This window comes from Nothoprocta perdicaria, unplaced genomic scaffold, assembly GCF_003342845.1.
Source record: "Nothoprocta perdicaria isolate Ctin4 unplaced genomic scaffold, notPer1 scaffold_71, whole genome shotgun sequence".
NCBI lineage: Eukaryota > Metazoa > Chordata > Aves > Tinamiformes > Tinamidae > Nothoprocta > Nothoprocta perdicaria.
This window is the reverse complement of record NW_020455988.1, coordinates 2,200,771-2,225,233: the sequence shown is the minus strand read 5'-3', so window position 1 is coordinate 2,225,233 and position 24,463 is coordinate 2,200,771. Positions and strand designations below refer to the sequence as shown.

General features: G+C 38.9%; 1 protein-coding gene across 2 annotated transcripts in view; it reads right to left on the bottom strand.

The window, feature by feature from the left end:
* Nucleotides 1–21,932, bottom strand: part of PPA2 (pyrophosphatase (inorganic) 2) — a 35,895-nt gene extending 13,963 nt beyond the window's left edge. The window contains exons 1-7 of one of the 2 annotated variants that reach the window (XM_026050855.1): nt 21,770–21,932; nt 20,377–20,441; nt 18,755–18,799; nt 10,477–10,530; nt 8,036–8,155; nt 5,553–5,639; nt 4,490–4,616 (exon numbers count right to left, since the gene is read on the bottom strand). In XM_026050855.1, coding sequence (XP_025906640.1) covers nt 4,490–4,616; nt 5,553–5,639; nt 8,036–8,155; nt 10,477–10,530; nt 18,755–18,799; nt 20,377–20,441; nt 21,770–21,911 — 640 coding nt within the window. In that variant the 5' untranslated portion in view covers nt 21,912–21,932. The remainder of the gene's footprint in view (nt 1–4,489; nt 4,617–5,552; nt 5,640–8,035; nt 8,156–10,476; nt 10,531–18,754; nt 18,800–20,376; nt 20,442–21,769) is intronic. The other variant, XM_026050854.1, reaches the window with a different exon arrangement.
* Between the last annotated feature and the right edge of the window lie 2,531 nt (nt 21,933–24,463).

The window sequence follows — 24,463 nt, the reverse complement described above, 5'->3', positions numbered from 1 at the left end:
AAAAAAAAAAAAAAAAAAAAAAGAGCAGCCTTCACAAGCTACCTCTTAAAAGGCATCATAGAAAAGCTTGAAAGACAGCCTATCCTCCACTTGGTTTGAAATCCAAACTACAGCTTTGGAGTATCAAGGGAAGGAAGAGAAAAAGATTCACAGAGAATAGAAGAAGCAGCAAAGAAAGGTAAAAGAAAAGTTAATGGTAGGCAGTACATTGATTTAATGCACTAATATCTGTAGAGCTAGCCTCATATCCCAAGGAATATATGAACAAAGAGAAAACAGGTGTCTCCTCCACAGCAGACACAGTTTTCTGACCCTGACTGCCACTCTTACCTTGTCTTAGAGTTACATACACAAATGTCAAAGGGGGCTAGGCATACATGGAAGCCACAAGCACAGACCTGGTCTAATGGGATTCTATCTCTGCAAGCAAGCGCTGCATACTGGGATGGGGAAGAGAAAGGTCAGGCTCCTGCAGGTAACACACCTCAAAAGGCATCCACTGGCCTCTAGGCTATAACTTCTTTCTGTTGCCTACATGCAACTAGAGATTCAAGCTTTCCGGGCACCAAAGTTAAGCAGGATGAGTTGGCTATCACATTATGGGCTGCAGTTTAGACTCAGTAAAGAAAATCTCTTGAGGCTGGCACAAACCGGTGCTAGCTCTCTGGCAAGAGAGTGAGCCAAGGCAAATGTGGCTCCCAATTCTAGCAGGCCTTACAAAAAGGAGTGACAAAAAGATTTGTACTGAACTACCATTTTTAGTACAACAGATGCTGCTTTTTGCAAGGAAAGCTAAAACAACATGCTCGCAGCAAGCTTTCTAAACAAGGTCTGTGGGAAGAGAGGACATATGTTTTTAATAACATCCTATAAACATTTACAGGAAGCAGCAGCTACATTCCATATAAAGGCATTTGGTGTATTTTGTATAGCATGGTGTGAGAGGGTAGGAGTGGAACCCTAGTACAGATAATTAATTTCTTCAAATTGAAGGTTTACACAAATCCACAACAAAGGTTTTCGGAGACTCTGCTGCTCCTCTGCATATAAATACACTCACAAGTAAGGATATATAACAATATASAGCACAAAGTGTTCAATATGCTTTATTTTTGCCATTTAGGGTGTGATCAAATAACTCAAAAAAAAACAATCTTGAGCGGGCATATAGGGGAAAAAAGCATGACAGTATAGCACAGCTAACTATATCAGCACTAGGAAATGGTGCACAAAAGCCGGTGGAAGCCGCTGACTTTTGTTGATCATAGACAGATATCTTTCCAGCAAACAATAGCATAAAACAGCTGCTTAATTCCCAAGCCAGCAAGTCATCCCAGAAATACCATCTTTGCCCCATCTACACCACTTGCCCAACATTTTTAGGGAAGGTAAGAAGATTGAGAGCCAGCTTTTTCATAAGCTGCTTTACGCACACTTCCATTGCCAGTCATTTTCAAAAATTCTTGTCCAATGTAAAAAATGCTGTATACACTTGGACCAAATTACAACATCTGTAAAGACACTGTTCATTTTTTTGGTGCTTCTTTGTAAAGCATATTATATATATATGTCAATTTATTTAATTCAGTCCAAATTATGAGATAAGCAGACAGGAAGCTTTTCTACTCCAAGAATTTGCTTCTTTCTTTGGCCAATATGTTACATTAAAAAGAAGGCCAGGAACTAATATACTGCCAAGATTTAGTGTTTCATAGTGCAAGGAGATTTTAGGCCCTTTCCCAGACCTGCTTGGACTGAAGTTGTTCTGTTAGTCTACTAAAAGCCATCTGGCTAGCAGCTGCCTAAGCAGAAAGATAACTCAGTAATTTTCAGGTAGCTACAAAGGCAGATCTTACTCAAATGGATAAATCTGAAAGTAGACAGCTTTAGTATAAAAGAATCTCTCATACACACACCTGCATCTGATGTACAGCTTCTATTTAGACAGGAGGAGAAAGAGGGAAAGAGAGAGAGATCCACCAATATTAAGCGCTATAATTTCAAACAGATTACTTTCTAGAACTCAGACCAGGACGACATTAGCCCCTGCTATTGCTACTGATAATGCAGTTCCCACTCGATAAGATTCTGAGCATCACTGATCCTTTTCTGAGCATTATAACCATAAACCAYAGTTTTTCCTTTTTCTGTGTCAAAGACAGAGTTGGAGGCAGGGTTTCCAATTTAAAGCTGTATTTATCAATAGGTGCCTGCAGGACATAAAACTGCGGAGCACTGTGAATCAACAATGAGAACTGCTCAGAATTTGGGACTGCTCCGTTTTAAGTTCTGTGAAGTCTCACAAAAATCAACTGCACTTATGAGAACTATCACAATCCCAGAAGGAGAATATACAGAGTACCTTGGGTGTGCTTAAGGCTGCAAGAGGAATTAATACGGTGTGCAGGCTCAGGATGGGCTTTTCAAGTAATCATCACTCTGGTGCCTCAGAATTATCTTTCCAAATGTTCGCTGGGGCTACGCACACACTGGGCAGAAAGCAAATGTGATGATTCTCAGACCAATCGGAAATGTTTAATGAAARATACAGAAATGACTGCATAGACTTAGAAGGCAACACTTAGCCTCTTTCCCTAGAAGCATGCTACTGTAACACAGCAGCATTTCAGTTAAGCAAGATATCAGTTTTATCTGCAGCTGCTGTCCCTTTATGCTGAAATAATTAACATCTCTGGAAAGGGGGAAAGAAAACAAATATAAAAGGACATATTGTACTGAATATTCCAGCAGATTTGTRTGTTTTCAGAATGAAGAAGGATTGCTGCTAAACACTGCAGGCTACAGGCATGCTTTGTGAAAGCAGATGGGGGACACTTTTTTAATCCTGAACTGCAATTCCAATCCCAAGGTGAAATTATATTAAATCAGAGATATTTCTCCACTTCCCTGAATCTCAGCAGAACAGCTCTCCAAGTTTTGCAGCTATTCTCTGATGAGAAAGGATACACAATGTTATCAACTACAGGCAAGGGCTTGCATTTCTTAAAAGACTTCTAAGAACTCTTACACCATTCCCAGACAAATGAGCGTGCTCTGTCATTGCTGACAAATCAGCCACTGACAACCAAAAAACTATTGTTTGAGAAAAACAGGGAGCTTTCAAACGGAGCTACTTAACTCAGTGGCATAAAGTAACCAAGTTTTGCCCCTATTTCACTTTGCCCCTTTTTTTAAAACAAACTTAACTTGTTCCTTTTTAAACTCTCTCAATGAAAGTCTTTTTAAACTCTCTCAATGAAAGTCTCTCAAATTACTGAAGAGAAAAGGTAAGACATAAAAAGAACAGACCACTACATAGAAACAAAGTGCTAATTACTTGCCTTAATTGACACTTATAGCACAACCTACTGCACAACCATCATGGAGAGGTTTAACTTGACACTAGCATTAAGGGCAAACTATTACTTATTATTTTCTTAAACTGAACTTCTTAACCTCTAACTGCCAAAGCAGTTAAAGTGTCAAACGCTACACAGCATTTTCATCTGTCCAGTGATTTCAATCAGCATCACCCCAAGAGTTTCTTTTTCCTCATTTCTTCCCTCACAAGTCAAGTAATTTCCATTTCAGAGTAACCTGTGAGAAAACTGAGTGGGAGGGCTACACATTCAGAAACTAGGAAAAATACACAATGAGAAGCATAATTCTTCAGTAATTACTGGATAATCCCATTCTTACGGAGAAGCTATTAAAATGAGTGCTCTCCTGTCAGCAAAGAATGGGTCCTCATCTTACAAGCYTGAGGCTACAGAAGATTTTTTACCAATAACAATCACTAAATTTTACACAAATCCTCACTTAATTCTCATGATTCCCATTGAATTTATCCTTGAGAAAGTCAAGTTTTGTGCCAGGAAAACAGTTGCACCTTTTCTGTGCTGTAAAAAACTTATTCTTTCCAGGCCTAACACGTCCAAATTTTCTTCTGAAAGGACAATCTGCATGCAGAAGACAATATGTCTCACTGCAATGGCATTGCTGCAACAAGGCTCGTATTACAGTGATCTGCGTAAGCAGTTTGCTGTGCAAATTYGCAAGTTTAAAAACTAAAATGCAAACACTCATATTAGGCAACAATCCCTTCAAATAGCCCAGCTAAAAGGTGACAAAACACTGAAAATGTGCAGTCCATTTCAGAATACAAGATGATGCTACAAAAATAACAGGAATCTTCAATAAGGAAAATGGACATTGCTACATCACCTGACTGGATAAATATGCACACCCATAAATTGTAATTRTCAGCAGTGACTTTGAGACAGTTGTGTTTCAACAATCAGAACACCTTCTGCCTGACAGGCCCACTTGAAAATCCAAGTGAACCTTTCCAAAAGCTTAATGTAAAAAAGAAAAAAGAATAAGCTCATCTCTTGGCATCTCCCTCTTCTTGTCCTGGGTGTTCTAAAGATGCTATTCCGTTGTGCAGGTTGCTGACATAACCTGTGTTAGGAAAGGTAAAGATACTTGCCATGGATTTTCTGGGCTTCTGGGTCATCCACACTGATAGCAATTATCTTCCAATCTGTCTCTCCTTCATCAATAAGAGCTAAAACTCCCAGGACCTTCACTTGAATAATTTCACCAGATGAACGAACCTGAAAAAGAGCACAATCTCACAGATTGGCAAAAGCTACATTTCTCTTTTACTTTAGAATTTATCTTTTGTTTTAGAGACAAAATGGTTTCATTACTTTTTTTGACCAGTAGTTAGCAGAACTGCAAAACACATCCGTGAACTCAATAAACATCATCTAGAGTTGCTTTCATCTATCACCACTCTATTAAAATCTCAATTCTCTGGTAAGCATTTAAAGGAGAAAAACATATACTAGAAAAATCTTTTCTACTCTAGTTCCCCTCCCACCTTTTCTATCTTCACCCAATGTGCAAGACAAAGGTTTCTCTCGCTCATTTTCTAATTTCTTCTTCCTATCTTCTAAATCTCTCGACTCTTGGTCTTCATCTTCCCCTTGCTCTTCCTTTCTCTACAGTCCAACATAACATTCTGTAAGGGACTACTGTCCCTTCCTCTAGGGAAAAGGGTCTACTTCTATTTGCACTTAAGAGAAAAATTCTAAAATCTACATCCTCTGTAGGTCTGCTTTTGCGATCTTATACACATCATGCTGTCATATTACCTTATCTTTCAGAAATCTACTTTTAATTCTAGTACTGCTAACAGATAGCGGAGAAAAAAATAAAACAGACTTTTCTATTTTCTTCTCCCAAATCACAGCTCTCTCCTTCCTCAGCCAAAACTCACTCTTCAGCTACAGAAGCTCTGGATAATGATGTATTACTTCTCCCTTTATCCCAGAGTCAAATCCTACCTCTTTCTCCCTCACTCTATTCTGCTATCAAATCTTACCTTTTCTTCAAAAATCCATGTTTACTTATCTATTCCCTCATGGATCTTCTATTACTGCTTTTGTCATTTTGTTTGCGGTTTTCCATCTGCCTCTCTCTTGCAAAAACAGTTACCAAAATATTAAAATAATCTCAATAAATTAATCTCAATAAAGATAACAAACCTTTGAACCTATTTCACAAACATCAATAGGATCATTATCCCCACAACATCCTGTAATCTTATCTGTATGATTTGGATCTTCCCAAGTCTGTTAAAGGAAAGAAAAATATAAATTACCAACTGTTACACAGTTATAGTTCCTCTAGCCACTAAACTACCAAGATTAATGAAAACACCAGTTAAAAAAAAAATCAGCTTTCTGAGAAGCCTTGCTATGAAGAAATAGAAGAAAAAAGGAAATACAGTAACAAAATTCTCAGCTGCATTAAAAAATACAGCTTTACAAATGCAGCTTTATCCATTTGCAGTGATCAAGGTGTCCAAAGACACTGAACATGTATTACTCTGGTTACTCCTGCTTGCAGGATTAAGCTAGGTCACCCTACAATAATGTACTTCATATATTTTCTTCTGGTATACCTGGGCTAACAGAAGTTGCTTTAAAAAACAGCTAAGCTTTGAGCTGATGAAGCTTTTATGCATGCAATTATGGGCACCTAATAACCTCTTTAAAATATAGAAATGTAGCTATGATTCATTTTTCAATACAAAGATGCACACATACCTAAGAACAGTCAACAGCTCAAGACCAAAGAATTTTTCCTGGAATGTAGGTTCAAAACCCTGCTTTGAGCTCCATTTTAGTATTTAATCATTACCAGGGCAGTATTCACTTTGTCTTACTTGCTTGGGATAAAAATTTTATTGACAAGTTACTCGGATAAGAATTTTGACTCCAGTGAAGTCTCACTGAAAACATATTATAAAATTATCTCTTGAGAAGCTATACTGTTAGTTCCTGTCGTCCACAGTTAGGACTCCCTAAATCTAACTTTTGAAAATCGGACTAACATTCAAAGGTGAAACTGTAAAAACCAAGTACTGAAGTATCTAGGTAGCAATATCGTTATCAATAATTGCTTAAGTGGAATCAAAAGAGAATTTAAACTTAAAACTCAGTTTTCAATATTCTTCCAGGGCACTTTTTAAGACTGTATTTTAGGCCAGTTCTGCTATATGAGTCCTAGAAAACTACTGATCCTCCTACTGAGGCAGATCCCTGAGACAGTAGCTTTCATAAGGACAGAGAGATGCTTAGCTAGGAATGCAGTGTTCTCCAGACAATACCACAGCAACTCCTGAGATACTGACACTCCTATTGTCTAGTCATACTTTTTTTCTTCTCTGTTCCACTGCATAAAATAGCAGCCTCAGTAAGATCTGCAACAAATAGATATCATTTAACCTTATAACACAGTTAAACTTCTGGCAACTGCTGATGCTGATGACAAATCCTGTGATAATGGAGACTCAGACTCAGTGTTTGTGACAGCTGCTAATAAGAATTTGGTGCATCGTCTAGATGTCGACAATTGGAAGTGTAATGATCCAAGGATCTTTTAAAGTTATTTCAGAAAAGAACAATGAAAATTATCTCCAGTTCTCTGGCTCACAAGGTAACAGGAGGAGTTGAACATGTCCTCCCGGGGAAAGTATCATCAGTCCAAACTACCTCACTTCACACATGCAAACATTTCAATGTTTAACCTTGACTTTGTATTAAAGTGCAAACAAATTGCCAAACATTGGAATTGTTGGTTCCCAACAATTTCTAATTAGAACTTTTGTCTATTGACATTGCTGACTGGATATGAACTTTTTCCCCATATTTCACCACCTACCTGGTATCTCCTTTTGGGGATTAAATACAYTAGCAGATTTTCAGAAGTTTTCATTGCTCATGCAACAATCCATCATTGTATAAGAAATTACTCTTTCCGTCTCCATCAGGTTTTATAATACTAATTTAACAACGTGTTATCCACAGAAATGAAATAACCAAGTTAATAAAACTTCCAGTTATGTGCAGAAGTTGTACTATGAGCTTTTTTTCCACCCCCCCCCGCCTTCTCTTCCCTCAACCCCCCGCTCCCCCAAGGCTCAAGTGGCAAGTTTTAAGTGTTCTATGATCAGAAAAGTCTCATAGTTCACAAGGAAGTTAACTGAGTAACTGAGGCATTCAGGATTTAATTTGAAAAAGAACAGCTCTTGGGTTCCTGTTTTTTGATATTAAGAAATTCCAATTAACATTTACACTGCAATAAATGAAGCACTTATGTGTTTTTTTTTTTTAAAGAATGTCTTGTTTAAACAGGAAAGCATTAGACAAAGTATGCTTGAATGGCAGCGCATGGCAATTCAATTCTGTCACTGCAGTATAGAGAGGCAGGCAGTAAGAGTTCAAAGTTYCTTGATTATTTAACTCCTTCCTGAAACAGAGTGCTTATCTACATCCACACCCAAATTCTGATCAAAATTTATGGCCACAATAAAGCTCTACATTAAAAAAAAATCCTAATTTACAAACCTATGAAACAGAAACATCCTTATTCCAACTGATTTTTCGTTCAGACACTACTCAAGATTTACAAGGCAATTTACTCAGAAGACAGAAAAGTTTCACCATTATAACAAAAATGTTACCTGAGGGAGGGCACCATAATTCCATATATAACCCTTGTGAGGAAAGATATTTGCCACATATCGAAGCTTTCCTTTCTTTGTATCTTGTTTAATGGGATTCAACGGCTCCTCAGTGGCAATCTAAGCAGATCGTGAAAGACAAAGAGAAAGAAAAAGAGAGAACTGTAAAATGTAAAGCAATTCATTTTGTATCCAACCAGTTAGAAACCTCCACCTGGGAGCATGTGTTTATGCTTCAAGGAGTATTAAAAGTATGATGGCCTCACTGCAAATCTCAAGGGTCACATTCAAAGASCAACTTATTAAGGTTTTAAATAACGTTGTGAAGTATGCAAGGGAAAAAGAAAAAAAAAGAAACTTAGAAAAGAAAGTCATAAATTTATAAGGAGATTGTCATGGTCAAACATAAATACTGAAGGGAACTTTAGTTAGAAGCTCTTGCACTTTATGAGACAAGTTCAACAAAGATATAAATAGCAGCATGAGTTCTTCAAATAGGGGCTTTGACAGCCACTGCATGTTTCATCTTCTTTTCAGTCCTAATTCACTGCTTTCCTACTGCACATCCTCTTTTGCTAGATGACCCCTCAGCATACAAATCCTTATCAACAAGTATTAGTTGTACATAGTCACTGACCATCAAATTTCGGCAAATTTGGAGTAAGTTAAGCTAGAATCAGGGGAAATCACTTCTATTCCCAAAGGAGCCGAATGCTTTGTGAGCATTTGTTTCATTCCTTATGTGAATCATAAGGACTAAATTAATGCAGAACAGTTTATCGTAGACATCTTCTATCACAGATACTTTAAATACAAACCCTTCATCCTATCAGCCACCTACCACACATTAGCTAATTCACTGTAACCATTCTTTTGCCACTCCAACATCACAGCACAATTCATGTTAATTTTGGCTCACACTCAGGAAGACTCATATGAACAGCCTTGTATTTGTCGCAAGCTATGAGCATGCACTGGCTCAGGTGGTTCAGAGCTTGTGTGCACAAGCATACCATCTTTAGTCTACATTTTACAAGATCTTTGTAATTTAGCTACAAATGCCACCAAAGTTATCCCAAAGGAATCGCACTTTTCTGGACCACATCATACTCTCAAGAGCAAGCAAATATGCAAACCCTCCCCAAGGACTGAGCTCAGGCCTCAAACATTTCTCATTTTACACCTGATTCAACTTGATTCTGGCCATAACTTAAAAGAATGGACCTGGAYTACTCTTGGATTTTGATGCAAGTGTAACTCAAGCACCTTTCTCCTAACATGATCAGGGGCAAAGAGGTGCAACTGACACAGTAGGCAGCAGCCCAATAAAGCCCCATAAAAAGCACTCATAGAAAGGGAGGGATAAGAGATATACCGAAGAGTAAGACATCTTGCACAGAGGAAATAGTAGGAAACCGTAATAGTAGGAAATACTCATCTACGGCATCATTTACTCTCTGTTTCACGTGAGGAAGTCCTAGCATGGAATCCAGAGTCAGTACCAACCCATTACTGCATCCTCAGCTGAAAGATTCTCCGAGCAGAATGGCAAAGACAAATGTCTGCCTTATTAATAATGCAAAAACTTCCAGATATGTCAAGAGTTATACTATATACGTCAACAACTGAGACCACATCTTCTGTTAAGTCAGAAAACATTAAAACTCATTGATTTCTGAATCCGCTAGGACAGCAAACTCTTTTCCTCCTTTATGTTAAAGGGTCAGGTGGAGTGGAAGGAAAGAAAGTAAACATTCTGAGCTTTAACCAAAGACTTAACATACTAGAGGCAAGGGAAAACTCTGAAAAATGAATCTCGGCTTCCACAACAAGACATCATCTCAAAAATATAAGCTAATTTTACAAGACAGTCCTATTTCTAAAATAACAATTGAGATGGTAAATATAGTTCAAATGATATTCCAGCACCATAGAAAGAAGATAATGAAATTATGAAAAAATAGTTTGGGGAAGTTCTTATTAATATTTGTAATACTCAAAAAAAGTTAACAACTCAACCAACTTCCTTAAATGCATCCAGGAAACATCCTTAAAATTAATATAAATGTAAAAAAAAAAATGGAAAAAACCCTGGCAAGATCTGTTTTACCAACAATGCAGATGAAGCATTACTCAACTTCTGTATTCTATCAGTAGCAGAACAATCCTAAGTTCTGCTTATGAAGTATCTTCTAGCAGGGACAGGTATTTTCAAGCAGTGAGGCCCTCAAGTATTTTCTGTCACAAATAATTAGAACCTTAACATTTTCCTTAACCACAGGAAAAATCTCTGTATGAACAACTTTAGGTAAATATTACAACCAAGAAAAWTTTACATATAAAAGATATCCCTCAATCTGATTAAACTCTGAAATACTGGAATAGATTAGGATGTCATATGCTTCATAAATATCTAAATAATCAACTTTTTTTTTAATTACCTCCATTTTTGCATTTGTCCAACGAGGTACTTCCACAACCATATTAAAAAGTACCTAAAATAAAAACAATGAAAGAATCTGAAATGAAAGCCCAATTGACAATGAATTCTTTGCAATAAGTTCTAAGAATATTTGTTTACGGTCACCAGGTCCTCACAGTGATATTCAGTCTCCTTGGTTCCTCCTTCCTCTTTGAGGAGATAAACAACTACAAGATTGTAATGAAAAGCATCATGTGGATTTCCCCATCTCCATATTATTCGGCACATACAAGTCTGTGGAATGATATATCAAAAGACAGTGTTGAGTCTACCAGTCAATGAGGAACAACCACAGACATACCTGAGCCTTAGTCATAGCCACTTGAAGGAAGCCAAGCTGAATTCAAGAGTGATGAGGGGTGGGGAAGAAGGAACTGGACACAGATGAATAAATAAAATATGTAAGGTATAGTTTTTTGTTTGTTTTTAAAGTCTAAACTCTTCTTACTGGAGAGGTTGAAGTGATATTTTCCAAAGAGAAAAAGCTATTTGTGTAGCTATCTCTTGAAAGATTTCTTCTCTGTAAAACAGAGCTAAGCACTACAAGGGAGGATAGAGAATTAATCAAAATGAGTAACTAGTCCAATGCATACACCAATCCCTACAGTCTATTTTCTCCAAAATTACTAAGATGATACCAAAATACCACACAGTCTAGAGTACTCTGACATCCCACTACAGCCAAAGTAGTACTAGTATTTTATAGTAGTACTAGTACTGGTATTAGAAGTGTTAGTGTTAAAAATGTACCACTCAAGGATGGACAGACTATATTTTTAAATAAATTTGTTGAGAAATGCAAGGCCAAACTAATCAAAAAGTTGCACTGACTCTTTAGATCCTTTGCAATTAAAATACTGGCAGGGTTTTTTTTTTTTTTTTTTTTTTTTTTTTTTTTTTTTTTTTTTTTTTTTTTTTTTTTTTTTTTTTGTAACCTACAGCTTCAGTAAACCAATATCATTGCCAGGGCCAATGTCACAGTCTGACTGAAGTCATTCCAATGGCTCTATGGACCATTCTCCTTTGCCCAGACCTAGAAACACAGGAACAACAAAGCAAAGCAAAATCCCAGCTGTCACTTACTGTTTTTCCTGCAAGATCACAAGCTATCCACAAAACTGACAAAATAGCACAAAAATAGTCAATTCCCAGAATATTAAAAGAAAAGTCTGCCATCTGTGAGTACTGCGTCCATATTGTAACCAGTGATATCAAATACACTAAAACAAGGAGAAGAAGAAAAAAAAAAGAGGAAGGGGGAAGTAGGTGCTTCAGATCAACTTAATAAGGCACCCCTTAAGAATAGCTGAGTAAGCACAGGTGTATGAGAATAGCTGAAATAAGCTCAAAGATGTCAACATCAAGGAAGCAGACACAGAAGGTGGTGATACACAGGCAGCAGTAGGTATGGAAGTCAAAAAGTTTACTCAGCCAAGAAACACCAGGAAAAACAAATATACAGCATGAAAGGCAATATTGACAAGAAGCTCTCAGGGACCACCAGCAAGTGTCCTGACTAGTAGCTATGAGGAAAAATAAATAAATAAAATTATTATTATTATTATTTTAAAAAACACCTTTAAAACTACTCCTGGAATGATACAAAGTGTCTTCCACTTAACTGTATTCCTATACTTTTGTTGTAAGAGATACTACTACATATTGTCTTGACTGCTAGTCCAATGGCCTGAAGAGATTGCAAATGTTGTTTCTGAACTTTGTTTGCTTAAAAGTTACTTGGGGTCTTCACAAAAACTCTCATGACTGGACCATAGCTAGACTAAAGAGCATTTAATGTTTTTCTCACAAAGAATCATTTGCATTTAAGTCAGTTTTAAGACCAGGGCTTTACAGTCTGTGGTATCAGTCAAAAGTGATTTGCCAAGAATCTTAAGTGTGACAGCTTGACAGATAAATTCATATAAAAAAAAAAAGACAAAAAAMCATAAAGTATTCTCTAATACTAAGCTGCCACAGCATTTACAATAGATTAATAATTTCATGCAGTGCTTTTGTTTAAAAATAAAAAGTTTACTTATAGGACAATCAGTTCCTTGCCTAAGTAACATTCAAGGACTTTCGTTTCCCACTACTCTTATTTTCCCCATATCAAGAACTTATTTCTTCTGTCCATTTGAACGTTCTCTTCRAAGATCCTTGCTGCAAAATATTCCTTGCTGCAGTTACCAACTGAAATGCAAACATCAGACACCCTTTGACTTCTTAGATTACCTTCATGTGCCACTGAGTGATTAGCTTTGTCCAGTCCATGAACCTGACATTAAAACAAAAATACCCCATCTTGCCAAAAACCCAAGTGGCTAATTCTATCCCCTCAAGTAATGGGGACAATATTCCAATAGTCCATTTGACACACCTTTCAGAGGGAAAAAAAAGAAGAAAACCCAAAAGCTGATGTCTCCTGAAAGGAAAGCTATCTGGTTTAGGAAGCTGCCAGCCCTTTCTTACTGACCCTCTTTAACATTCCTTCCTTTAGCATTTCTATTCAGCAATGAATTCTCAGTTTGTGTATGTACTTTTTCCAGAGTCACATACATCCTGCAGGAATAAGAACTGTATAGAATAATGATAAAAAACATCTTGTCTTCCAAACAATTATCACTTATAAAGTAAATTTACCATGTAACACCCTTAGCATGTTGTCAGTCAACTGCCTGCCTAGGAGAGCACTGCTTAACAAAATGCAGACTAAATCCAGCTCTGCAAGAGCCTAATGCAGAAAGAACTTCACTTTAAGGGCAAATTGCACAAAAGGTYAGACAGTAGTTCAGACAAGCTACAGTTAGGCTAATCCTGTTGGCTCACGGTTTCTTCAGAACTCCACAGCATGAGAAAAAAGGAGATGAAAGTTTCCTAGATTCAGATGCCTTCATCTGACAGACCCCAACAGCTAGGGGAAGAAACCGCTAGCAGAGCCCAAAAGGACATTCAACTCAAGATATAATGTAGTATGATTGACTTGGTTAATATGAACAGAAGGCGGACACTTAAGCGCTATTAGACACACTGAGGAAGTAAGGAGAAAAAATAAATCCATTTGCTCAACATAGAGAAGTCAAAAGTGTATTTCTTAATTCCTAAAATTGAATATGAATCCAGGCAGCAAATGACATCAGAAGGAACAAACAGTATCTTTAAATGATAAGAACTTCCAAAGAACTACAGTCAAAGTTCACCAGATGCAAACACACATAGGACATGTTTGCTTTACCAGGGTGTTTTCTATAACAGGGCTTGACAATTTAATGCATTTCACTTTAACTGAGCATCTTTTTTAATTTATCGTGATACTGCTTTTGCTGATGCCATTCCACATGAAAAAGAGCAGCCTTCCTTTTTTTTTTTTTTTAAACAGCACACAGAGATAGAAAAGCACAGAAATACACTTCGAGATGCTAATGTAGCAAGTGTTCTGAAAAGCAAGGAAAATAGAGATTGCTGAACCTAGGTAAGCCATAAGTCACCATTCTCTCCACTAAGAGAGGGGAGAAAACAGCAMAAGATAACTGTTGGCTCTCACCGTACAGACTCTTATAAAAGACAGCTCATTCAGATCAGGTTTTGTTATCACAAACTTGATTATTAGTACAGTTCAGTGAAGCATATTTCTCTCAGTTTTCCATTTTTGCAAGCTTTCTGGATTCCAATATACCCTTCCCCCAAACAACTCTTTCCTGCCTGACTTTCCCTTTTCCCATTCAATTACTTCCCTTCTCAGTCTTCCTAAATTCCTGAGCTAGTGCATTTGAAGGGAGGGTTTTGAACAGGTATGACTTTGCCCAAAGGTTGCAACAGGTAATGCTCAACTATGCAGGTTCAGGTAATCTGAATCAAAACTGGAGCAATTTGTATAGAGCAGAGAAAGTAACAGAATGAGAGGTAGAAAAAGATGCAAAATGAGCAGAAAGTCAGTAAGATTACATAGAAAGACAACCATCATCACTTTTTAAGTCCTGATTGTCATTCAGCAGCACCCTTGCATGAGGGAGAAAGAAGATATGGTGAAGCTTACAATTACTTCAGTCATTTTTACAGTAGAGTGCTTTTTAAAAAAATCTGAAAGCATTAGAGACAGCATTTGGGAGCTGCTGACCCTCCTCACTGAGAAGCTGTGAACTCACAAGACACAAAGAAGAAAAAAGCAGCTACCATTTCCATTTCTTTTCTGTCTGCTCATTTGCAATCTTACAGGGATTCTCACCAGCCATCGACTGAATACAGCAGCACGCACTTGAAGACTAATGAGAACAAAAAGGATGAGCTGCAGTCCAGCAGCAGTCTGAACAAAGAACGATGCCTTCAATAACAGAAGTTTAAAGGGGGGGGGAAGAAAAAAAAGGATGAAAAGGACGGTCATGAAATACAACCAGGAATAAATGGAGAAGGGCTCGCTTATAACGAGTCCCATTCCCAACCTAACACTTGCTACAAGGTATTTGCCAAAGAAAACATCAAAACAGATGCTAGCAACATCTGGAGACCAAATAGTGTCTGTCTAAAAGAAAAGTCAATGGAACTTTTCAAGTACAAATTAACTGGGCCCAGGGCGGCGGCGGGGGGCAGGGAGGGGTGCGAGGTGGAGCAGGGGGGAAGGATGCACACAATGCCAAGCATAAATGCAAAATGTCTGCAGTCTTTTTCCTAAAGTACTTCTCTCATGTTGCAGTGAAAAGGTAGTCAAGAACACTATGAAGAGTTTTTACTCCAAGGTATCCTAGGTGTCAGGCACATTCACTTATGAACTAAACTAGTTACTGGGTGAATTAGCTTGAAAAACTACTCAGCATAGCATTGACACAGATGAAAAAACTCTCAAATTTCTCAAATTTTAAGAAATACTTTCTTAGAAGTTGAACTTGATCAATTCACTCACACAGCTTTCTCAGTAAACCATTTTTACCYCAGTAGATACTAACCTGATCAGTATGTGAAAATTACTTTTGTTCTTCTTAGCATTTGCTAGTCTACATGAGCGCAAAGCACGGTTTATGACAGACCCATAGAAAAAGACTCAATTTCATATAACAGGATGAAACCTCTACCAGTGGGCAGAATTTGGAATACGCAACGGCACATGTAATAGACTCATTACAATCTGGGTGACATATTCTAAAAAGGGGTCCAGCATGACTGAAGGCTATTACAGAGGCTTCAATACAGAATACAAAATTTGCACCTGTAGTGTATGGGAAACATTGCCATCTTTCCCAACTCACGAAACATACTGGCTTAATCATAAGACAACTCCTGACACCACAGTTTTGAACTCCATTCCAAGCCTGAGGCCCTGAGTCAGATCACCTATTCAGACTGCTTGCCCACTCTGATGACCCCTTATATCTCATGTGACTGGCTTATTTATCAAAAGTTCTCGCCTGACAGAGGGAATTCAACTCAAGTCCATAAGGGCATTGCAGTGCTGTGCAATCCACGAGACACAACAAAACAAAAGCTGTCCTGTTTCTTTCTTCCTCTCCCTGCCTTTTTTTTTAATTTATTTTTTTAAACTGCTCTTGTGGGTCTCTCCAAGTTAAAGGAGGATAATCTTGACATGCATGGACAAATTCCTTACTAAGGCCAACATTTTAAATAAAACGTATTCAAGAACACCTGAATCCTCTGAATGAGTTGATAAGCGAACACTTCACCAAAGACACATATAATGACAAGAGGATTAGAAATCCTTTCAGTACAGCAGGGAAGCAACACGTCTTGAAAAGACAGCAGTGACCTCTTGGAACTTTCTTCCTGCCACCTGGCTCTGAAGGCCATACTCAACAATCAGTGTCCAACAGAGTTGTCACTGTAAGCACGGGCAGAACATCCACCCCTCCAGACAGAGATGTGAAACTTTTGATGCCTTTCATAGAGATTTATTTGGACAAGAATGGATTCTGAGTGCTTTCAATGCTTAAGACAAAGCTGAGGTTCAGACTGCAAGTTGGCAATAATTTGAGACTAAAGTTAAATATGATTTCTTCCAATATAGTTCTTCCCCGAAGAGAGCCTCACTCAAGTCTTCACACAGTTGAAAAACATCCACAGAAGTCAAATGATTAGTTGTCGACAGCAGCTGCAAAGCCAAATTTAACTGAAATTTTGGGGAGATCTGTGATGTTGCAAAAAAAAAAAAAAAAGGCTGCACTACTGAGAACAGAAATACCATAACTTTTCCCTTAGAACTAAGGCAAGCTGGAATTGCAAACCAGCTAACATACAGACTTCTAAGATATGTGCTATCCTATCCCATGAATGTTGAAAGCAGAAACTCATGTTTTTGAAACCTTCTTTTCTTATCACAAATGCCAAGAACAATTTGAAATAGATTAGACAGACTGAAGAGACTCATATAAAATTATCTTCCTTTTCCACAACTGAACTACCATCTTATGAAAGACATTTTGGCACMATTTAACACATACTCTTAAGGGGCCTATCAATTGTGGAGACTAACAAATAATCACCATCTTAAAAGCACAAGTTTTAAAGATGTGGCTGTGTTTGTAGGGCAACTGGAAGTATCTATTACCTTTGGCTTCTGGCCAAATTCAGTGCAAGGTTCTACCAAACATGAGATATCAACAGTAGTTTTCACATACCTAGACGAGAGAGTAAGGAGACAGTGCTTCAAAGGTCTCTGGAAAACAATAAATAGCTTTAATTTCCCCTTTTCCTCTTTTTTTCTCCCTTGATTACACTTTCTTTAAATGCAAGGATGCATTTCTTACTAGGCCAAGATGAGAAGAATTACCGAAGGACCCAGTGTAAAACAAAGGAACACTACTTCCTGAACATAAAGACCCCTCTCTTCACCCTTCTCCCCAGGTCCCAAACAGAAAAAATATGTTTTCTGAATCACCTGCCCTCCTGCATTTCACCATCTAAGTAAAGACCAAGACTGGCTGGGAAGCTCATATTCTGCATGTTTGCTTATTCACACTAGAAGCCCACAAAAACTGAAAGGTACGGTTGCCTCTGCTCCTTTTCTCCTATTAAACTGCAGTCCAGAGCATGCTCACAGCAGAAGMTGAGAAGCAGACTGAGGTCTATACTGGCCCCAAGGAAAGAGCTGCTTAGCATTGCTGGACCCCCTCTCCCTGACAGACTGATTCAGGTAACAGAAGTGAACTAGAAACATGGTTTTAAACAAGCTATCATGCTTTCCACTAAACAGACAGGAAAAAAAAAAGTTTCAGATGCTGCATAGAAGAAATTTTGCATCTTCAAAGCTCACAGATATTGTCACAGCATTACTAGGCATTGTAGTCTAAACAAATTACAGGGTAAAGGGAGATGAAATACATTTAATGCCTTGCTGCAGGACTGCATGGGGACAGATGCACAGTAGGAGAACCAGTGTACTACACACTAGGAGCAAATTTGAACCTACACAGTTAGGTCAGTTCAGTCACAGGACATCGGTAATTACAGTTTTGCAATGCGACTGGTCAAACAGATATTGAGAAAATAAAATTCTGGGGAGTCTAGGGAGTGAGTTTTCCACTTTCTCCTACTGAATTTTTGATGTAAGCCACAGGCAAAGAAAGCACTGCAAAAAAAATCCTATACTTGGGAAACGAAATGCTTGCATAAACAAATCTTATTCCACAAAAGCAGCCAGAGCAGATCTTCCATGGTTTTTTAGGCTTCTCTTATGTTTAGCTTTAGTACGGGTTAAATTCTAAAGCATTAGCACCTGTGATCTTCTCTACTTTGGAATTCTCAGATAAGAAAATGGACATACCTTCAGGTCTAAAAAACACAGTAAATATAATTTCTGTCCCTGTTAGATCTCCAAAGATCTCCAAAGTGGTACACCAAATACCATCTCATGGTCAAAGTACAATGAATATTTCATATTTCATTACAGGAGTTTTCTTTGAAAATGTTTCTGGATGCATTTGGAGAAAAAGGAAAAAGATACTGTATGAAATTTGCAATAGTCACAAGGAATCTTTCAGAGAGTGGTAACAGAGAATGTTTAAGAGAATCTTAACATTACTGGCCCATTCAAAGAAGAGCTTATTAAATTCCTTTAAGCCTTCTCCTCATAAAAAACTTACATTTGAAAATATATTAACTATATTCCAGGAAAGGCATGTGATGCTGAAAAGTTCTCATTTTGTGCACCATGACTAGAAGTGCTGTTAGAGCTTGTCCATTACAATAAAAGAACACCCAAATGATGCTTAATAAAAAATAAATCTTAGCAGTACCTCACTTCCAGTAGTCTTTGATCTCTTTGCTGGAATCTCTTTATCCTACAAGAAAAGAGTGAAGAAAAGTGTATGAAGAATATACGARAAGAATAACTTACTGACATAAATATTGATAGTTCTGGTTTTAAAAGCAATTGAAACATCCTCCTGTGAATATAAGGACCTAAACTATTATTTTTAAAAGTGTGTGTTCAGTCTCTTTTGATTGTGAAATTATAATTTTCTAGATGTTATCAGAGGATAATTAAAATGGACAGGGATCCTCTCCCAGTTGCACAAAATTTTTAAGCAGTGATTTAGCCCTGTCCTCAACTAGTTTAAAACAAACAAACCAAAACCAATATCATCAGAATCATTTTCCTGTTCATTTGAAAAAGATAAAAAGTAAAATTAAAAAGCAGTACAGAAAATTGGTCTGGAGGTATCCATCATTAAACAAAGTCACAAAGCTTAGATCAGAGGACGGAAAACCATAATATAAAATTCCTTACTTCCTCCTCTTGCAAAGAAAGTAAAATCCATATAAACCTTAGTAATGATTCTCTTCCCATTAGCACCTATATTTTGTAGAAAGTGCTTCTTGAAGTAGTCAAAGACTCTCCATATTACATCATAGAACACACATGTTTTATCAATCTATTAAGTTTCCATAATCCATACCTCCAAACCTTAAACTCAAGATTCACAGGCAACAAGTCTCCTGTGGAATATGTGGGTGAAAATGCCTTTCAGATTTCAGCAATAGCACCAACTACATTGGACATCTTAGCAATGAGAACCTGAATAAGGCCAACCTCTTCTTTTGACTAGCATGCTTACATCTGTTGCTCAAAAGAATTTCAGATATTTTTAATCTCTAACTTTAAATAATTAAAGAGATTAAGACTTTTGAACTAATGAATCAATCTCAACCTAAGTTATAGGTATTGACTTTTCTCATCATTCATATCCAGAAGATCCCCAAAGCAAATCAAGGAAAGAGCTGAAGTCTTCCCAGTCTGTTTATGCAACAAGTATACCATAACAAGCAAACCTAAGTCTAAACCAAGGACTGGCATTCCCACTGGTGACAAATAAAACAGGCGTTTCATTATTGCTATAATGAAACTCCAGGGAGCGTGGCTAACAAGACGTGAAAGTGCTCAGCTGCACCTCGTGCCTTCTAAATCTCCAAAGGTGCGATTACCACTTTCCTCMTGGGCATTATGGTTGGCTTCCAATTACAATGCTCCTTTGGGGAATTAAAGAAATGCACTGTAAGTCACACAAGTACACGCTGTACATCTCCTGCAGCAAGGAAATGCACACATTTAATTGCAGGCACAGAAAAAAACATCATTTTAAAGGAGTTAGAGTAGAAAATTAATTCTAGAGCACATAAACATAAACTTTAAACAATTACCACAAGATAAAGGGCTTTTTTCTCTCCCATCACTTGGGGTCTTAAGAAACCTAGGTTTGCTTAAACAGTTATCATGTAGCTGCACTACATGTTATTGAACTCAGAAAATACTAGCTGGAGAAAAATAAATAAATAAATGCATGCTTTCATCTAAGCTGTGCCAACACAACCACTTTCATTTTAGAAGTAAATGGTATATCAAGGCATAAATACATACTTCTTTAGATCCAGCAAACAGTGGGATGTCATGAAATGGAGAAATATATTTACCCTCTGGATTCTCTGGAGAAAAAAAAAAAAAAAAGCATTACAAATCTAAACATATGCCATAAGATGCCTGCATTCCCAAAACTTACTATGCATTATAGAAATTTACTGTGTGCAATAATTATATATAAACCCAACTTTCTGGAGTTTAAGGACTATAAAAAAACTGTAAACAGGATATACACACACACACACAGAAAGTTTTAACAAGGATTCATTACAATGCATCAAAATGAAAAAAATCCCATTATTCTCTGTTCTTTTTTACCCTGGCAACATACAGTCATTGGTGGGAGAGATGGAAATGATACAAAATACCCGGAGAACCTCAGCTCCATGAGTTACCAATGAATTTGTGGGGGTTTATAGCAACACTCCCCATATGGGTTCACTGATAATAAAGTGAATTTCTTCTCACAAACTGAATTACATAACCAGAAAGAGAAGATCAACCAGCATACTCTGACTGGCCACGAGAACACCGCATGTAAGAGAAGCGATGACTGCTAAGGCTCTCGAATTGAAAACAGTTGAGCCGGCCACTGCTTGCTTTTGCACACGCTCCATGCACTCCCTGGACAGACACCCCCTGGGGGACTGAGCACAAGGAAGTCCCAGCAGGGCACTGCTGACAGGAAACTCAGCACCACCATTTCTCTCACACCAGCAAGGAGTCAGGGGGCTACAGCTACGGAAAACCAGCACTGGTGAAGTAAGTAACACATCCACATGGGCTACTTGTTACTGAAATGCGCAGCCCTGAGCCTGTGCACCAACAGCTCTGGTTGGGTTTTGAGATCGCTCCCCACACCCATGGGCCCATGGTATCGGACCAAGGGGTGGCGTTTGGTAACTCCCACTTTGGATGGCAGCCTCTCCTCACCATGGTGGTTGCAGGAGAGGGCCGSTCTAGTCATGCTCCCTGCCAGGCAGAGGAGAGGCTCTTGCCATTAAGGCCTTGCTTGGTCTTGTCCTCAAAGAGCGCATTGTGACCCTGGCTGACCCTGTTGCCACTAGGCCAGGGGAGCAAGGCATGGCTTTGGCTTTCAACCCTCAGGATTCTGTGATCCCCTTACCCTTGCAGGCTTCTAAGGCCACGACCATTCAGGGCCACCAGACCCTGTGCTGAGCGGGAGGAGTATCCCAATCAGCTGGGAAATCCCGACAGTTTTCACACCAAACTGCTCCCTCCCTCAAGTGAGATGGGGAGGAGGCTCAGGGCGAGCCCTCAAGAGCCCTGTCGGGGGCCGCGCTCCTCCCTCCACGCTCTGCCTTGCGGGCGGGCGGCTGCAAAGAAGGAAGGGGTTTCACGGAACCCAGAGTGGGGAGAGACTGCTACTTACTAAAGTAGAGGCGGTAATCGGCCGAGTGGGGCTGCCCCCGCTGCTCCGTGCCGTAGCGGGCCATGGCGCCTAGGCAGCGGCGTGGCGGCCTCGCGCACCCCCGCGCCGCCAGCAGCCGCAGCAGCCCCGCCGGCGCGCGCATGATGGCGGCCGCCGCCTCCCCTCCCCTTCCTGCGCCCGCCCTGCCCGGGAAACTCGCACGGCAGCAGAGGGGGCTCTGGGCTGCCCCGACCCCGGCTTTATGCCCTCCCTAAGCCGCTAAGCGGAGAGAACCGCCGCCACCGGAGGAAGGGAGAGAGGGAAGGGGGTGGGCAAGCGCGGCCGTTAGCCCCGCGGGGCTCAAAATGGCGGCGGCGCACGCGGACCGTTGTAACGGTCGGCGCGGGCGGGCGCTCCCCTGGAGGGCTGCGCCGCGGAGGGAGGGGCGGAGGGGAAGTGTCAAACACGAGAAAACGACCCTAAAAGCGAGTGGTCCTCCTAATATAACGCTATACAGAAAAGAGCTTTGCATTTATATACGTTCCTTATATGGTTATTCTCATTTTGTTGGGGAAACTGAGGCAGAGCAATTTCTGTTGCTGCTGTTGTGCAATTAAAATCCCAAGCCAACCTTCTTTACTTCATCTCTAAAGAGGGTCAACATTCATTTTAACTCTGATGTGAATTACTCAGAAAGATCTACACAGGATGGCTGCGTGTTGCCCTGATTATTTTATGTGGTGATAGGCCCTTTTAAGTGTTACTGGCAATAAATAATGTGCAGCACAAGGGCCAAGTCAATCTCATTTGCCAAACTTGAGCGTGATATAACTTATTTTAGTCCCTGTCACCACTAGTGTTTGGTAGATAGGCTGTAAAGGCAATGGAAATGGCCCGTTTGCATGTGCAGTAAGGATGCAGCAATGGTTATTTTGCACAAAAGTAGGAGATTTTCGTGGTGCCCTCATGCACAGTTGCCCTGTGCACTGCGCTGCTGTGAAATGTGCAAGTTGCACCTCTAGATCCTCATGGTTGCTGAGTTCTGGCCCATTTTTTTATTATACTGACAGGGCTATTCAAAAAAAAAAAAAAAAAAAAAAAAAAAAAAGTGCTGATCTTTTTTCCTGGTTTGCACCCTTTTTTACTAAATTTGTCCCATCCCAGCCTGTCTCCAGAACAAGGGAGAAGGCGATATTGCAGGCTGCTTTATCATTAGTTACCTATCTCGAGAAGCTGCTAAATACTAGTGGGCATTTCACTAGAGTAGTTGGCATCTGTCTTCACCAAGTACACCACACCTCAGTTTTCCAGAGGTATCTTCCTGAACTGGACACTTGGGTGTTGAAATTCTTCATGTAAGGACTCTCTTTGAAGTTCTTCCTCACTTTTTAAGTTTGTAAGGGGGGAAATTAGCAGTTTTTCATGTGAAGTGATGGAGGGGAAAAAAAAAAAAAAAAAAAAGTGAGGAACTTTGATTATTAAAACCCCAAAACTCCCTTTGAGATGTTGAGATGACCTGCTCCTGCAGCTTATAAGGTTAAAAAAGAATCCATGTTGTAGGCGTAGCTTTCCACCTTTTCTCTGGAGTCTGATTTCGTTTTTGTAAGTTCAGTGGGGGTCACTCAGTGAGGGTGCACACAGAGTATTTTTAAACTTGTAAAGTTTAGAGCTTAGTGTAATGTTATTCCAGAAGGATCCCACCACATGTTTATTTGCCTAGGTACACTATGAGGTAAAATACATAGCTCTGGCCCCAGCAAGCTGCACAAAATCTGAGTGCAGAGCTCTCAATTGCTTCGTGGTGTGAATGTAGTCTTATGTAAAGCTTTCTCATCTGCAATGGGCAATCGACTGTGGAGCACTTGTAATTTATGAAATATAAACGAGTTTCTGTGCAGACACTTTTTAGATGCATAAATGATGTCATCTATTCATGTCACCTAGCAAGGGTACATGATGCAGCAGAAAAACACATAGACATTCTGTTAATACTGCCAGAGTTGAGAACATGAAATTTTACTACGCTAAGGTATCCAAAATTCTTTTAGTTTTGCAGGAATAATAATAAAGCCCTMAATAGGTTTTTACTGTATTTGCCAGTATTACACATCATATTACACAAGACTCCTGAAGTCAGATTTAGGAAATACTGCAGTTTCCTTGTTAGTATAAATTTTCTTAATGTTCTAATAGTTCTTGAATGTTGAAACAAGTGAGTATTTTGGTTCCAGCATGTACATTAAGCAAATTCTTCAAAACTATTGAGGCTTTTATGAGCCAAGTAATTTTTTYCCCAGTTCTTCCTATTTCCAAGCATTACACTCCTGCTTATTGACCTTGAACCAGCTCTCACTGAAGGATAATAATAATATTGCTATTTATTTCAAGAGGATTAGAGTCAGGTGTGTAAGACTTAAGTAGCACATACATGGTGCATAGGTTTTATGCTTGCCCTCTGCACAGGGCAATCCACCTTGGAATCTCAATCCGCCAGAATGCCACTGAAGTATAGCAAAAACTCAACACCATTATTATCATCTAAGCCTGAAGGACATCCTTACTTTATAAGTTTGCTATCTGCTCTGTACATTTAATTTTTTTGATACAGTTTTCATGAAACTGTGGATCTGTTTTGCCTAAAAAAAATGCTGTGCAAATTAAATGCAGAAAACTATATTATAATTAAAAAAAATCCCGTCCTCCTGAATAAAAGTC